At 55.2% G+C, this 14,140-nt stretch overlaps 1 protein-coding gene across 1 annotated transcript; it reads left to right on the forward strand.

Moving 5' to 3' along the window:
• The first annotated feature begins 9,439 nt into the window (after nucleotides 1-9,439).
• Nucleotides 9,440-12,707, forward strand: ISL2 (ISL LIM homeobox 2). Its single transcript, XM_027897972.1, has 6 exons — nucleotides 9,440-9,497; nucleotides 10,457-10,646; nucleotides 10,858-11,114; nucleotides 11,225-11,508; nucleotides 11,610-11,780; nucleotides 11,902-12,707. The coding sequence occupies exons 1-6, from the start codon at nucleotides 9,440-9,442 to the stop codon at nucleotides 12,016-12,018; spliced, it is 1,077 nt and encodes a 358-aa protein (XP_027753773.1). The 3' UTR covers nucleotides 12,019-12,707.
• Nucleotides 12,708-14,140: the final 1,433 nt, after the last annotated feature.

Below are 14,140 nucleotides of genomic sequence, written 5' to 3' on the forward strand. Positions count from 1 at the left end.
CCCAGCCCCGCCCCGCCCCGCCACATCATTGGCCTGGCCGCGCGCCCAATGGGCAGCGCCCGCGCGGGAACCGCGCCTGAGGGGGGACAGCGGGGACAGCCGGGACAGCGGGGACAGCCGGGACAGCGGGGACAGCCGGGACAGCCGGGACAGCCGGGACAGCCGGGACAGCCGGGTGGCTGCACCGAGCACACCGCACACGGACTGGGGTGTCACCCCGAGCACACCGCACACGGACTGGGGTGTCCCACTGAACACACCGCACACACCGCACACGGACTGAAGTGTCACACTGAACACATTGCACAGGGAATGGGGTGTCACACTGAACACGCCGCACACATGGCACAGGGACTGGGGTGTCACCCCCCACACAGCGCACACCGCACACGGACTGGGGTGTCGCACTGAACACACCGCACCCGGCCTGGGATGTCACACGGCACACAGTGACAGCTGTGTCACACCGCACATGGCACTGTTCCCCCGCACACACCGACAGCTATACTATAATCATCGCACACGGGGCTGACCCCGCACACAGCGCACACACTGCACACCACTGTGTCCCCCCGCACCTCCCGCTGACCCACCGCTCGGCCACTGACCCCCACTGTGTCCCGAGCCGCCCGGCCGTGTCCGTGCTCACTGCCCGCTGTCCCCCCGTGCCCTCGCGGTCCCCCGTGTCGTACCGGAGGGCAGAGCGCAGTCGCCGCTGCCGCCGCGGTGCCGATCCAGCTCCACCGGAGCACTCGAGGGGAGCGGGCCCCGGTCCGTCCCGCAGCACGGGCCCTTTCCCGCCTGTCACCAGCACCAGCTCCTCCGGCCGCCTGTCCCCTGTTCCCAGGCACTGCTTCTGCAAGTGGCTAAAGACCTGAAAGAGAAGAAAACAACAGAAGAGTTATGCCAGCAATGTTCACTCCACGCCAGATCCTATCCCAAGCCAATAAAAAATGCGCCCTGAGAAGAAAAGGAAGGGAAAAGTCTTAATTCGTGGCTGTGGAGCCAGCAGAAGCCTGGAGACGATGGCCGGTGCGGACAGGTTGCTAGTCCCAGACCCCAGAGCATGCCCCGGCCTGGGGATGCCCGTGAGCTGCCTGGTCCCCCCCCGCCACACTCCCCACACCACCAGACACAGCAAGAGTGAAGGAGACAGTGTGGGGACAGAGCGTGTGGCACACGGGAGAGGCCAGACATAACAGTGCTTCCCTAATTAACGATCCACCAGTTGTCGGAACCACGCGGCAGCTTCAAGAAAACCGCTCCGGTGTCTCCAGCCCCGGCCGGGCATCCCCTCAGCGGGACAGATTTCCTGCTGTCTCACCCACACCCCCCCGTGCTTGGCCCCACGCAGCATTAGGCAATAGCTCATTAGCTCTGAATAATTTATAGATCTATTTCATTATTATTATTCTGATTTCCCAGAACCAACGCAAGACATTTTGTGCTTGCCACTTCTGTGGCACCAGGGTGCCCCAGGGGCCAGACTGGGACTTGCTGTTTTTCTCCATACCTCCGTATTTTTTTCTGGGTGGCAAGGAGAAGGATTTAAAAATCAATGAAGCAAAATGTTTCAGGCCAAATTCTCTGCTAAAGTCTGAGCTGTGGTTCTCTGAAAACCTGGTGTCCTGGAGAAGCTGACAGGAGCTGCCACATTGGAGCAATTAGTCCTGTCAGCCCAGGAGCCCCAAGCACGCCTGGATTTGGAATACTGACGATGGAAATGCCATCCCAGAAATCACAAGATAGTGAGCCACGAAGGCAGTTTCTTCTTTCCCATCCTGAAGTCATTTAGAGGAAAAAAAACCACAAAAAACCAAAAAATCAAAACCCAAATACAAACTCCCCTGAACAATTATGGCCATTGGACTTGTTCCTCCGAGAATCAGCAGTGATCTGCAGCATGTCAGGGATTCGTTCTGCATTGCTGAGGAGCTCTACAGGAAAGCAAAAAGCAAATTGATCAAAAAGGTTCTTCGACTTTGCCACAGCTTTGGCACAGGATCACCTCTAAAATTTATTCTGCCACATGACTTTCAAATCGGCTGCCAAAAAGTACTGTTTTACAGCAAAAGCTAACCAGGTCCAGCAACTCAAGAATCTAAATGGACAATTTACTTCGTCTCAAATCTCAAAAGTCTCTGTAACAGGAAAAAAAAGCAGCTGCACTGCATATTCCAGCTTCCTGGCCCTGGGCACTACCTGAACTCCTCAGGCCCCAAAGGAGGGCTGTGAAGGGAAGGGCTAAAGGAGGTGACAAACCTCCTCCAGGGCCTGTGTCTGATTATACAGTTTAAAGCAGCTCCAGGGCTGCTCTAACTTCTGCCCGGTCTGACTCCACCCTTCAGCCAGTCCTGAAAAAAGAAAGGAAACAAAATGAGCGTTTGGACCTGCCCGCGCATCGTCTGAGTTGAACAAACGACCAGGTGAAAAAGCCTGAATGTTTTCATGAAGATGAGTGGAGAGTGGTTTTGCTGAAGCCACGGTACCCCGAGATAGGTTTGAAAAGAGGATAAGTAATTGAAGCAGCTCTTTATCGCCAAATAAGAACGTCCTGGGCATCCTTAATTTGCCCATTTGTCTTTTTAATTGGGGTGTTTTACTCATTAAAAGCGTGGCATGTAATTTCATAATCCTATTTTAGGCTCCAAAACTAAGCTTCCAACATGCATGTCTCGTGCGGATGAAATCTTGAACAAGAAGAAACAACACATGTACACCTAAAAAACCCAAACCACAAAAATAAACAAAGTGATCTCATTCAAATTTGGTTTTAAATACCTCAGACTGAAACAAAAGTGAGCTACTACCAAAATTGACCTAATTGCATCGTAGTTTAGAACGAACTGATCCTTTCACTGTGTATCTGTCTTCACAGCATGCATCATATTTTCATAAGCAGAGTGACATCACCAGTCTTTAGATCAGATTTTAAGGTGTAACGTCACCAATGCAGAGATGTGACAGGCTTTTTATGATATTTTCTGTTTATAATTTTGATTCGAAACCTCAGCAACACTTCAGATGCTCATAATCCTTATTGAAACTGGCTTGATGCGGATTACAGCCTGAAGCACAAAGGAAGTCTTTATCACTTATGGCCAGTGTTTTAGGAGCTTATAACTGTAATCAGGTGGGGATTATATCAGCATGATCCATACTAGCTGAACCATGGCAAAAAGCTTTTTTTTCTATTTGACCTTCCCACCTAGGGCATGACAATAATAAAAATGGTAAAACACGCAACAAACAGGTGCCACTGAAGGTGGAGTCACTTTCCACTGCAGGCAGAGGATAGTACTTCATATTTTGAAAGAAAAATTACTCATTAATTAGTGGAAGCAGATCTTTGTATTGTGCATTGTTATCCAGGATTATTTCATTAGGATCTGCTGACCCAATTTCTGCATTGGAAAGAGAATTACATTTTTTCACACTATTGGGGGGGGAGAAGAAAATATAATAATGCAGATTACTCAAACTTTTAAAAATATGGTTGCAAACAAGGGCAGGTACCTGTATTGGTATCTCTACAAAAGCCAAATGAAACAAGGACCGTTACAAATACATAATCACGTCTTCACTAGAATCAGATATTGGTTGTCTTAAATACATAATTCCTAATTAAAACATATGGAATCCAGCTAATACAGCCTCATGACTAAGGGATTTAGAGAAGAGCAGGAACTTTTTTTATTACTGCTATGACGGTCCCCTCTGTCATGGGTCATCCTTAGCTTACTCCTCCTGCAATCCCCCTGGGGATAGCTGACTCAGATAAATTAAAAGAGCTTCATTTGGGAAGCTTCCCCAACACACGAAAGGATTCGCCTCTTAATCTGTCAAAATCCAATAGAGTTAAAGCAACTGCAACCTGCTTACAGCTCAGCAGGGCTCCCGAGCCGATGGGCAGGACCCGCAGCCCAGCACTGGACAGGACAAAACCCACCTCGAACGCAGCAGCAGGAGAGATCTCTGCTGCTGAAATATCTGGTGTGAAATGCTGCGAGCTCACATGGTCCAAGTGGTTCAGCCACCTGAGGACATTGCCCCACACCCACCCCTTCCCCACAGCCACGAGTTGTACACAAGGTGGGACACATCTCCACACAGTCCTGCTCTCTGCCCCTCATCACCACCAGCACAGAAACTCACCATGTCCTGCCACTGGAGTTCCTTTACAACAGAACACCACCACAGGTGTGCCCAGTGCTCTGCCCAGATCACCTTACAACCATTCCCCTGCACGTCTCAGGGCAGCAGCTGGTCTTCCTGAGGCCTTACAGTCACCTCTGGAAGGGGAGAATGCCACAAGTCCTACTTACAAAGTGGGGGACAGAGGAAAGAGCTCCCCCAAAACCACCTCATAGCAGGGACAACCCTTCTTCTTATACTGAGCCTGCAAAACCACCACATGCAGGTGTTTTCCCTTTCTTACCAACTCCTCTCACTTGCTAATCATTTCCATGTGCCAATCAAGTGACAGGGGAGTTAGGGAGCAATGTCACATCCCATTCCATTTGCTGCATGTTCCTAGAGAACAAGATCACTAGAGGAGTTCAAGAAACCCTTTCTTGCCGAGGTCACAGGCGAAAAGAGACCCTCATACCCTCCTGAAAGCAAAGGCTCAGGTTACCTTGGAAGGCAGCTTGTCCTGCCCAGGAGTGGTGGTGGTTTGTGCAGAGGTCAAGGGAAGCAATCCTGGTGGGGGAGAGCTCTGGTCCCTTCCCAGTGCAGACACCTGCAGTGGGTGTTTTGTGACGTGCCACCCTCCTCCTGCACACAGCTCGCCTTGCCACTAATGGCAGATGTGTGTAAAATTCTCTGCCAGGTTGCAGCAGCATTATTTTTTAAACAGGTAGCTGCTTTTTCTGCCCATCACACTGCTGGGAAGGAACCCAGATGCCACCGTGTTCCCACTCATGCCAGCCCAAGCCATTCCTGCAGTAGCAGGGACAGCAGCCCATGAAATCACTCCAGGGGAACAGCCCTTTTCACGCCTCCAAGCATTTTTCAGGCAAAAAGTTGCTTTCTCCTTTTTTCTTTCCATTTCAGCTCAATCAAAAACACTTTTGTGTAAGCACAGCAGCTGCACTAGGCCTTGTTTTCAGTGTTTTGGGACCTGCTTGATTTTTGATGTTTTAATATTGCAAAAGCTGTTACAGAGGGGCACCTTCTGGTGACGTTACCTGCAGCTTATGGTACCTGGCGACAAAGGCTAATGCGCCCTGCCACAAAGTCTAAGATGAAGTCTGCAAAGTCTACAACTTACCCATTGCCTTTAATCCTGCAGATAATGGCATAACAAGATCCAGTGTCTGAGGGCTGAACCTAAACTATACACTTAGTTTGCCATTTCAGTGAAAGTAGTTACCGAGCAGGAACGGGGGGAGCAGAGCAGCCTCTCCCGCACTGGCAGGCGACATCAAGACCAGATGCATCTCTGGGAGACACGGCTGAGGTCAACCATAAATTAACAGGCTCACTGCGAGGGGAAAAAAAAAAAAAACCAAACCAACTGGGTCCAATTGCATGGTCTGGTATAAAGGAGGCCAGAGGAAATGGGCCAATGAGTCCTTTCTGCACCCATGAACTTTCTGAACCCTTCTTATCCGGAGGGGAAAAATGGCAAGGGCTCCCTTTGCCATGTTACCATGGCTGATTCTTAATCACTAGCAGGGCTGGCAGTAGCTCTTGTGCAACACCACTTTCCCCAGCGCTGGGCCCTGTTCCCCTGCAATGCTCCCAACCCCTGCTGGTCTCAGAAGAATTGAGCCCAAAGCTCCACATAGCAATTCAAATGCATCACCAGACATTAGGCCACCGGGTTAACCACTGTTTAATTTCGTCACATTTGTTTGTGAGTTATGTACGTGCCTTTCTTTTGTCAACATCTCCTTTTAGAAAGGATATTGATTTTGTTTTCAAAGGCTCTCGAAAATAAAATGAATGACTACATTCTAAGGAAGAGTCATTTTCTCAACAGCTGTAAATAATTTATTGTTCGCAACCCACCCAGATCAAAAGATACTTCATCAACTGATGTGGCAAAATCTGGTGCAAGCTGCATTTCTATTATCTCAGATCCAATTAACCATTTGGAGCAGACTAAAACATAACTAGATCAATCCAGAATCAGATTAATATCCAATCCATAATCACATTAATCACAATCTGTCCATAATTAGCCATCAGATAATCCCATTGGACAGGAGGTGACATGCAGTATCCCATTATCTCATTAATTATCTATTTTCAGTATCAGACATTGTGCCCAAACACAAGGAAATGTTTTTTAAAGGAAAAATGGATAGGGAGTTCTCCTTGTGCTGCATCCACCCCACTGAAGCCCCCAGTGGTTCAACGTTGGAGTTTTACAACATTTCTTTGTTTTTTCCATATTCTATTAGAACCAAGAGCTATTTTTTTTTTTGAGAGATGTCATCTTTTTAAATAAAATATGATTATCTTAGGAAGATGGATAAATAAAACATTTGTTTCATGTGAACAAGTTTATGAAAGAAAGAAAACCCTTCATCAAAGGTTTTAATGGTAACATGATAACAATAGCTTTGCAATGCTAAATCTTATTGCAGATGGTTCCTGTCCTTTTTTGTAATGTAAGTGAAATTGCGTTCCATCTGTTTTAATTTTATAATGGACTTAATCCATGGCTGGCTCTGAAAGAATCAGCATTTACTGCCTTTGCAATCTGCCGCAAACAAAAAAATTGTTACCGTTACCCCTTTCTAGAGGAACTCGTATTTCTATCTGGGAGCAGAAAGCAGAGCTGCCGTGTAGAGAGCGGGAAGTGCCGTTTGCCGGCTCACCCCACGGCTGCCCCTGCCAGCTCTCGCACCAAACCCAGCCAGAACTGCCCCAAAAGCCATTGGAAACTCCGAACACTGGGTGGAGGAGAGCACGGAGCAATCAGCGTGGCAGGAGAGAGACTGCATTTGGCTTTGACTAGTAAAGGCTTCCAGCAGTTCCAAGCGACCTGAAAGTAATTTTCCAGAGGTCCCTCCTGGCCTGATTTATTCTATGATTTTATGATGTGCTTTCCCTTACCTCCCCTCAGATGAACCAACAATTAACCTGTTTGCAAAACATGGGGGTATCAAGCTGCTTCAACGCCTCTTGTACCTGCACTCATTTTAAAGATTTTTGTACATCACATAGAGGAGCCTCAGGGTTTTCAACACTTCCCTGGCAGGCAATTTTTTGGGATTTTCTACTAAAGTGCCTTTGCTGCTCTGCCTGCTCTGTTCCTACCTGCCTGGCTGTGAAGGGAGTCCAGTCCAACCATACCTGCCTGCTGTCAGCACATTGCTGTGTACTGACACAGGTGTGCCTGCAGCACAGCTTTGTGCCAGTTTGGAGATGCTTGGCTGGCTCAGCTGTAACCTTTCTTTTTCCTAAGTTGGTGGGAGGTTTGGGAGAGCAGAGAGGATCCTGCCCTCGAGTGGGAAAAGGGTGATGCAACACGAAGCATCCCTGCCAAGCTGCTGTATTCTTAGACGTGTCTCATTCTCCTATCACTCTGACATTTTATTTTTTTGTTTTATTGTTAACACATGCAAATACTGACTCACTCAGGACTCTGTGGATTCCAGCTCAGGCTGAAGTCACCCATCTGTACCTTCTCTTCTGCCAGGTGCCCAGGCATGGGCAGGACAAACTGTGCTGCCCCACAGCCATGGCAGTGCTGTGGAGGTTCCCATCACCCATCCCACAGGGTCACTCCAGTTTGAAAAGCCAGCCAAAGTTTTCTCATTGCTTTCACCCCACTCACCTCCTGGTGCAGCTCAGCCACTGGCAAGGCAGGCAGCAGTCACACCACAACCCCTGACAGGCACCACGGCCACCCTGCCGCTGCCACACAGGCAGGGGACACACGGACCCCACCCTGCCCTGAGGATGTCATGGCTGCACTGCACCTCTGCACACGCAGGGATGCCAAAATCCCATGATGACACGTGTCCCTGCTGAAGTGGGTACCACAATTACCATCCTCTTTCCTCCCTCAGTTGTTGCACAAATTTCAAAGGTTTGCTTTCAACATTTGGGGTCCTCAAGGGGTAGCAGGAGCTGTGGTCAGGCTGGGGAGAGCAGGTCCAATAGTCCCAACACCAGTTATCAAAATCATCCTCTCCCCCTCCTCAGCTCCAGGGGTTTCATACCTTCAAAGTGCCTGACTCGTACAAGCGCTCTGGCTGGAAAACCCACCCTACCTCCCTCATCCAAGAAAAATGAGCCAACATTTAAAATCACCATGTCCTACCCAAGCCATACAGGTTGGTCTAGGCCTGTCAAATACCGTTTGTAAAATTAAGAAGGTGACTGACTATGCGGAGCAGAAGGACAGGGCTGAAGCCCCAAGACAGCAGCAATCTCAATTCCAGCATGTATAAGCTTTCCTGGACCTTTTGAGCCGCTCGTGCTGCTGTGCTGCGAAGTCTTTGGCAATTTAAAACCGAGTCAAAGGCCACTGAAGTGCTCTCCCTATTTTTCTGCTAATGCACAGGAAGCCCACGGAGACTGGGGGGAAAGAGAGAGCAGAAAAGAACAGAAGGGATAAAAAAGCAACAGAAGGGGTTAAGCTGCAGGAGCAGCACGGGATCAGGTGCATGAAAATGCAGTAAAATACTAAATTTTCTCCTGCTAATTTCAATTCATCACGGGGCTGCTGCCCGGGACGGTGGCCCCGACGATGCCATCGATCCCGTTGGGGTCCGTCGGGGTGCTTCTCCCGCACACGGCCCCCAGCGGGAAAGCGCTCCGCGGGCGCGCAGCCTCGAGCCGGCGGCGGAGCCCCTTCCCGTCTGCCGCGGCATGTCCCGCCGCGGCCATCCGCGGGCACCTGCCCGCTGCACGCCGAAACGGGGGGAAAAGGGACAACGAAATAAAAGGCAAAAGACAGGGCAAGGAAGAGGAAAAGGGAAATAAAAGCAGCAAATAAAAAGCGAACTAAAAGTCAAGAAGAATAACAGAGAAAACAGATGGGGGGGGGGGAAAGCTACAATGAATCTCCATCCCCTCGGCCGCCGATGCCGCCGTCCCCTCCGCGCACGGGGCCAGGTCGCGCCGTGCCGGGCGGTCGGAGGGTGCGGCGGGCGCGGGGCGCGGAGCAGCGCGTCCCGCGGCGCTCGGTCCCGCCCGCCCCGTCCGGGCCGGTCCCGCGGGGAGCGCGCCCCGCTCCGCGCCCATTGTTCGGCGCCGCCAATCCGCGGGCGCTGCCGCGGCCGCCAATCGCCTCCGGGGGCCGCGCGGTGAGGTCAGCGCCGCCCCCCGCCCGCGGCCGCTGCGCGCTGACATCACGGCCGGCCCGGCGGGGCGGGCCCGGGGGGGCGGGCGCGGCCCCCGCCCCGCGCCGCGCGGGTAGTGGTGGAGCGGCGGCGCCGCATCCCGCATCGCTGCCGGTGCGCAGGGGGCCGCCCGCATGGTGGACATCCTCCTCCCGCGGCCGCTCCCGGGCGCCATGGGGGAGCCCTCCAAGAGTAAGTGCGCGCAGCGCAGCGCAGCGCGGGGCCGGGGCGGGCGGGTGCGGCGGGGCGGGCGCGGGACGCTGCGGGTCGAGCCCCGCACCGCCGCTGCCGTCGGGTGGGCTGGCGGCCGCCGCACCGCCCCGCACCGCGGGCGCGCTGACAGCTCCGGGAAGGGTGCAGGCTCGGCCCGGGGCAACTCCGGTGCCGCTATTGCCGTTCGTGCCCGCGCTCCCCGGCCCCCCGGCCCCGTTTCTTACCGAATGCCTGTTCTTTCAGCTGTCCGCGCTGCTGAGCTCATTGCTTTCGGCTCTTTCCATTTCTTTCTCTGCTTCCCCCTCCTTTTTCTTTCTTCTCTCTTTCTCTGCCCGTGTTACCGATTCTCTTTCTTTATCTCTTTCGTGTTTCGGTTTGTCCTTTTTTGTTATTATTACTTCTCTTTCCGTTTTTGTTTATTTCTTTCTCTTTCTGTTCTTCTGGTTTGATTTCTTTCTGCTTCTTGGATTTCTTGCCTCTTACTGTTTTCATTTGTCCATGTTCCCGTTTTAATCACCTGGGTTTTAGCCGGTTTTGTTCCTTTCTATGATTCCGTTTTATTTTCTTTCCTTCTATCTTTCAGTTTTCTCTCAGCCTTTGTTTTATCGTTTCTGTGATTGCTTTTATTTTACTTTCCCGAAATTCTACTTTTCGTCTCTGTCCTTCTGCATTTATTTCCCTCCATCAAGTTTCTGTCTTTTTTAATTATTTCTGGCTGTATTTATTTCTCTCCTTTCGTGTTTCCATCCTTTCTGTCCGTGTTTCTGTCTTTATTTCCTTTTCTTCCTATTTTGGAAAAAACAAAACAAACCAAACCAAAACAGAGTAAGAAAAGAGGAAAAAGATTTTAAAAAAACCCCTCAAGTGCCTTTCCCTAATTGCTGGCGTCTGCCCTGGCACACGGCTGGCCCTGACCGTGCCCCGCTCGCTCCCGGCAGGGCGGCCGGGGCTGGCCCTGTGCGCGGGCTGCGGGGGCCGCATCCAGGACCCCTTCCTGCTGCGGGTGTCGCCGGACCTGGAGTGGCACGTCGCCTGCCTCAAGTGCGCCGAGTGCGGGCAGCCCCTGGACGAGACCTGCACATGCTTCCTGCGCGACGGCAAGGCCTACTGCAAGCGGGATTACAGCAGGTGACTCCGAATGCGCCAACGCTCGTTAGGAGGGAAAAAAAAAAAAAAAAAAAAAAAAGACCAAAAAAAGAGGCAAAAACCCCGAACCCGAAAAAGCACAAAAGCCCCTTAAAACCCCCGAATTTCCCCCAACGAAATTCTGACTCCCAGCCGCTGCCCGCCCCCGCGGCGCCGCCCGGAGTCGCCCTGACAGCGCGTCGCATCCCCGCAGGCTCTTCAGCATCAAGTGCGCCCAGTGCCGGGCGGCCTTCAGCAGCAGCGACCTGGTGATGCGCGCCCGCGACCACGTCTACCACCTGGAGTGCTTCCGCTGCGCCGCCTGCGGCCGCCAGCTCCTGCCTGGCGATCAGTTCTGCCTGCGGGAGCGCGACCTGCTCTGCCGCGCCGACCACGGGCCGCCCCCCGACGGCGCCGCCGCCCGCGGGCCGCGCAGCCCCGCGCTGCCGCCCGCCGCCGCGCACCTCGCAGGTACCGACTCCCCGTCGGGGCGGGCGGCGGGGCGGGGGAGGTGTCCGGGGGGCTGCAGGGGCCGGGCGGGCGGCGGCGCTGACGGTGCGCGTCCTCCTTGCCCGCCGCAGAGCCGGTGCCCGGGCGGCCGCCCGCCCCGCGGCCGCCGGCGCACAAGGCGGCAGAGAAGACCACCCGGGTGCGGACGGTGCTGAACGAGAAGCAGCTGCACACGCTGCGGACCTGTTACGCCGCCAACCCGCGCCCCGACGCCCTGATGAAGGAGCAGCTCGTGGAAATGACGGGGCTCAGTCCCCGCGTCATCCGCGTCTGGTTCCAGAACAAGCGCTGCAAGGACAAGAAAAAGTCCATCCTCATGAAGCAGCTCCAGCAGCAGCAGCACAGCGACAAGACGGTGAGCGCCCGCCCGCCCCGCCGGGGAAGGGAATTGGGGGTGGGAGTCCCGGGGCGGAGGGCTCGGGCGGCAGCCGCGCTGAATCCCCGTGTGCCCCGCAGAGCCTGCAGGGCCTCACCGGGACGCCGCTGGTGGCCGGCAGCCCCATCCGCCACGAGAGCGCCGTGCAGGGCAGCGCCGTGGAGGTCCAGACCTACCAGCCGCCCTGGAAGGCGCTCAGCGAGTTCGCCCTGCAGAGCGACCTGGAGCAGCCCGCCGCCTTCCAGCAGCTGGTGAGCCGCGCCGGGCCGCCCGTCGGGCCGCGGGGGGCGGGCGGGCGGAACCCCGGGCGCTGCGGGAGGGGGCCGGGGCAGGGGCGACCGCGCCGGGCCCTTACCGCCGCTACTCCCCCAGGTCTCCTTCTCCGAGTCCGGCTCCTTGGGCACCTCCTCCGGCAGCGACGTGACCTCGCTGTCCTCCCAGCTCCCCGACACCCCCAACAGCATGGTGCCCAGCCCGGCCGAGACGTGAGGCGGCCCGGCCGCCCGCCGCCGCGGGACCTCCGCATGCCTGCGCTCCCTGCATGAGACACCCGGCCCCGGGCCGCTCCCAGAGCGCCGGACAAACGCCTTTGTTTTTTAATTATTCTTATTTAAAAACAAACAAAAAATACGTTACTGACGGCCAAAAAAGCACCGGGATCCTCGCTGCCTTCACCAGACCGGAGAGAGAGTCCCCGCCCTGGTTATTTCGTTGTTTTGGGTTTTTTCCCTGCGGATTTCGATGTTTCTTTTTTCCCAAAGAAACGTGGATTTCCCCCCTGGAGCCCGGCACGGTGACAGGCCGCCTCGCCCGCCGCTTGCGCCGGAGACGGCTTTTCTTCCCTTTTTGGAAAAGGAAAAAAGAAACTACAAAAGGGGGAGAGACTCCCCCAGCGTGCGGACGCGGAGCCGGCCTGGCCGTCCCTCCGCGCCGTCCAGCCTCATCTCACGCCGATGCCTCTCCCGGGCCGCGGCGCCCGGCCCCGCACGATCGCTGGAAAAACGGGACACGGAAACGAGACTTTTTAACGGGAAAACCAGTACTAATAATGTTAAGTTATCAATGGACGGAGGACGGATTGTTTGCGCCTTTAACGATCAAAAGTAAGTTATTGTTATTTATTGTCAGAGTCAGCGGTTGAATAGTGGAATTAAGTATTTTGGACTTAATAAAAAAAAAAAAAAAGAGAAAAGGAAAGGACTGAAACGAAAAAAAACAAAGAAACCCCAAAACAAAAAAGGCGCGGAAGGGCGGCACAGAGGGGGCTCCCCGGGGTCGGGCGCGGACCGGGACGGAACGGGCACAGCCCCGACTTTTCCCGCACGGCCTCCCCGCACTGCGTTAATCGGCTTTCAGAACCGGGGCCGCTTATTTATAGCCGGGGAGGCGGAGCACAGGTTTCCCTTTCGGAGCAGCCCCCGCGCTCGGCCGGGTCGTGCCCGCACCTGCCGCGCTGCGAGGCCGCCTCGCCTCCTCCCCGGGGGTGACGGGGGCTTCCCCGGGGCGGCGGGGCGAGGCGAGCTGACCCCTCGAGCGTATCCATCCCCCCGTCCAGACTCAGGCGGCGGCTCCTTATCTGCCTCTGGCATCACCTGGGAGCGCGGCGGGGCCGCTCCCGCTCCCTCCCCGTTACCAGGGCGCGACCGCTGCGGACCGGCTCCCAGCGGGACCGCAGGCCCGGGCAGCTCCAGTCGCAGCAAGCTGCACCCCCCCCTTCCCATCCGCGGGCACCCGGGGAGAGCTGGGCCCTGACCGAGCCCTCCGGGCTGCAGGGGATGGGCAGCGCGGCGCCGGAGCGGCTGCACCACCCCGAGAGGCTGCAGGGACCGGGCCCTCCAGGCGAGCCGCCGTCGGGGCCGCCTCAGCCCGGGGCCGCTCTGCACCGCCGGGGCGGGCTGTGCCCCGGCCGGGCACAGGTGGGGAGGGGTCTGCCGCCCTCCCAGCCCCGCCGCGGGGCCCCCGCCATTACCTGGCTCCATCCTGGTCGCGCCGGGGCTCTCCGCGTTCTCCCGGGGCTGGGCCGGAGCGGGGCCGCAGCATCGCCTCAGGCGGCGCGCGGCCTCCCCTCATGAGGGCGGCGCGGGCGGGACCCGACTGCGGGCCGGGCAGGACTGGGCCGTGCGGCCGCCGCGGGAACGGCGCGGGGCTGCCGAGAAAGGGCTGTCCCGCTGCCCGTCCCGGTCCCGCTGCCCGTCCCGGTGTCCGCGGCCGCTCGGGATCGGCCCGGTCCCCGCCGCAGCGCGGGGCCCGCAGCGCCTCCCGCCCCCTCCCGCGGAAGCGATCGCTGCCCGGCCCGGTGCGCCGCTGGGCTTTGCTCCGCGGAAACTTCCCCGTTCAGAGCACATCCCTGGGTTAAAACAGTGTTATTAAAGTCTTGCCGAAAAGTAAAAAACGCACACGGTTTTAAAAAATCCGTATTAGGTGGCTTACTTACCCCAAATTACCAAAAAATTTTAAGCAAACTTTCCCCAGAGCCAAATCTGACGAATTCTTTTGATTAGATTCTGATTGACTTTTGATTAACGAGAAAGACCGCTTAAGGGGCTTTTTCTTTGCTCTCTCCGAGCCCCGTGTTGCTTATGGTAATTCAAACACACCAACATTTGTAATG

The sequence above is a fragment of the Empidonax traillii genome, unplaced genomic scaffold, assembly GCF_003031625.1.
Source record: "Empidonax traillii isolate 1590-97213 ecotype Southwest subspecies unplaced genomic scaffold, ASM303162v1 scaffold571:size529327, whole genome shotgun sequence".
In the NCBI taxonomy this organism is placed as follows: Eukaryota; Metazoa; Chordata; class Aves; order Passeriformes; family Tyrannidae; genus Empidonax; species Empidonax traillii.

Coding starts and splice junctions, on each gene's coding strand:
- ISL2 (XM_027897972.1), top strand. CDS start 9,440: ATGGTGGACATCCTCCTCCCGCGGCCGCTCCCGGGCGCCATGGGGGAG. Junction 10,647..10,857: donor TGCAAGCGGGATTACAGCAG/GTGACTCCGAAT, acceptor GCATCCCCGCAG/GCTCTTCAGCATCAAGTGCG. Junction 11,509..11,609: donor AGCAGCACAGCGACAAGACG/GTGAGCGCCCGC, acceptor TGTGCCCCGCAG/AGCCTGCAGGGCCTCACCGG.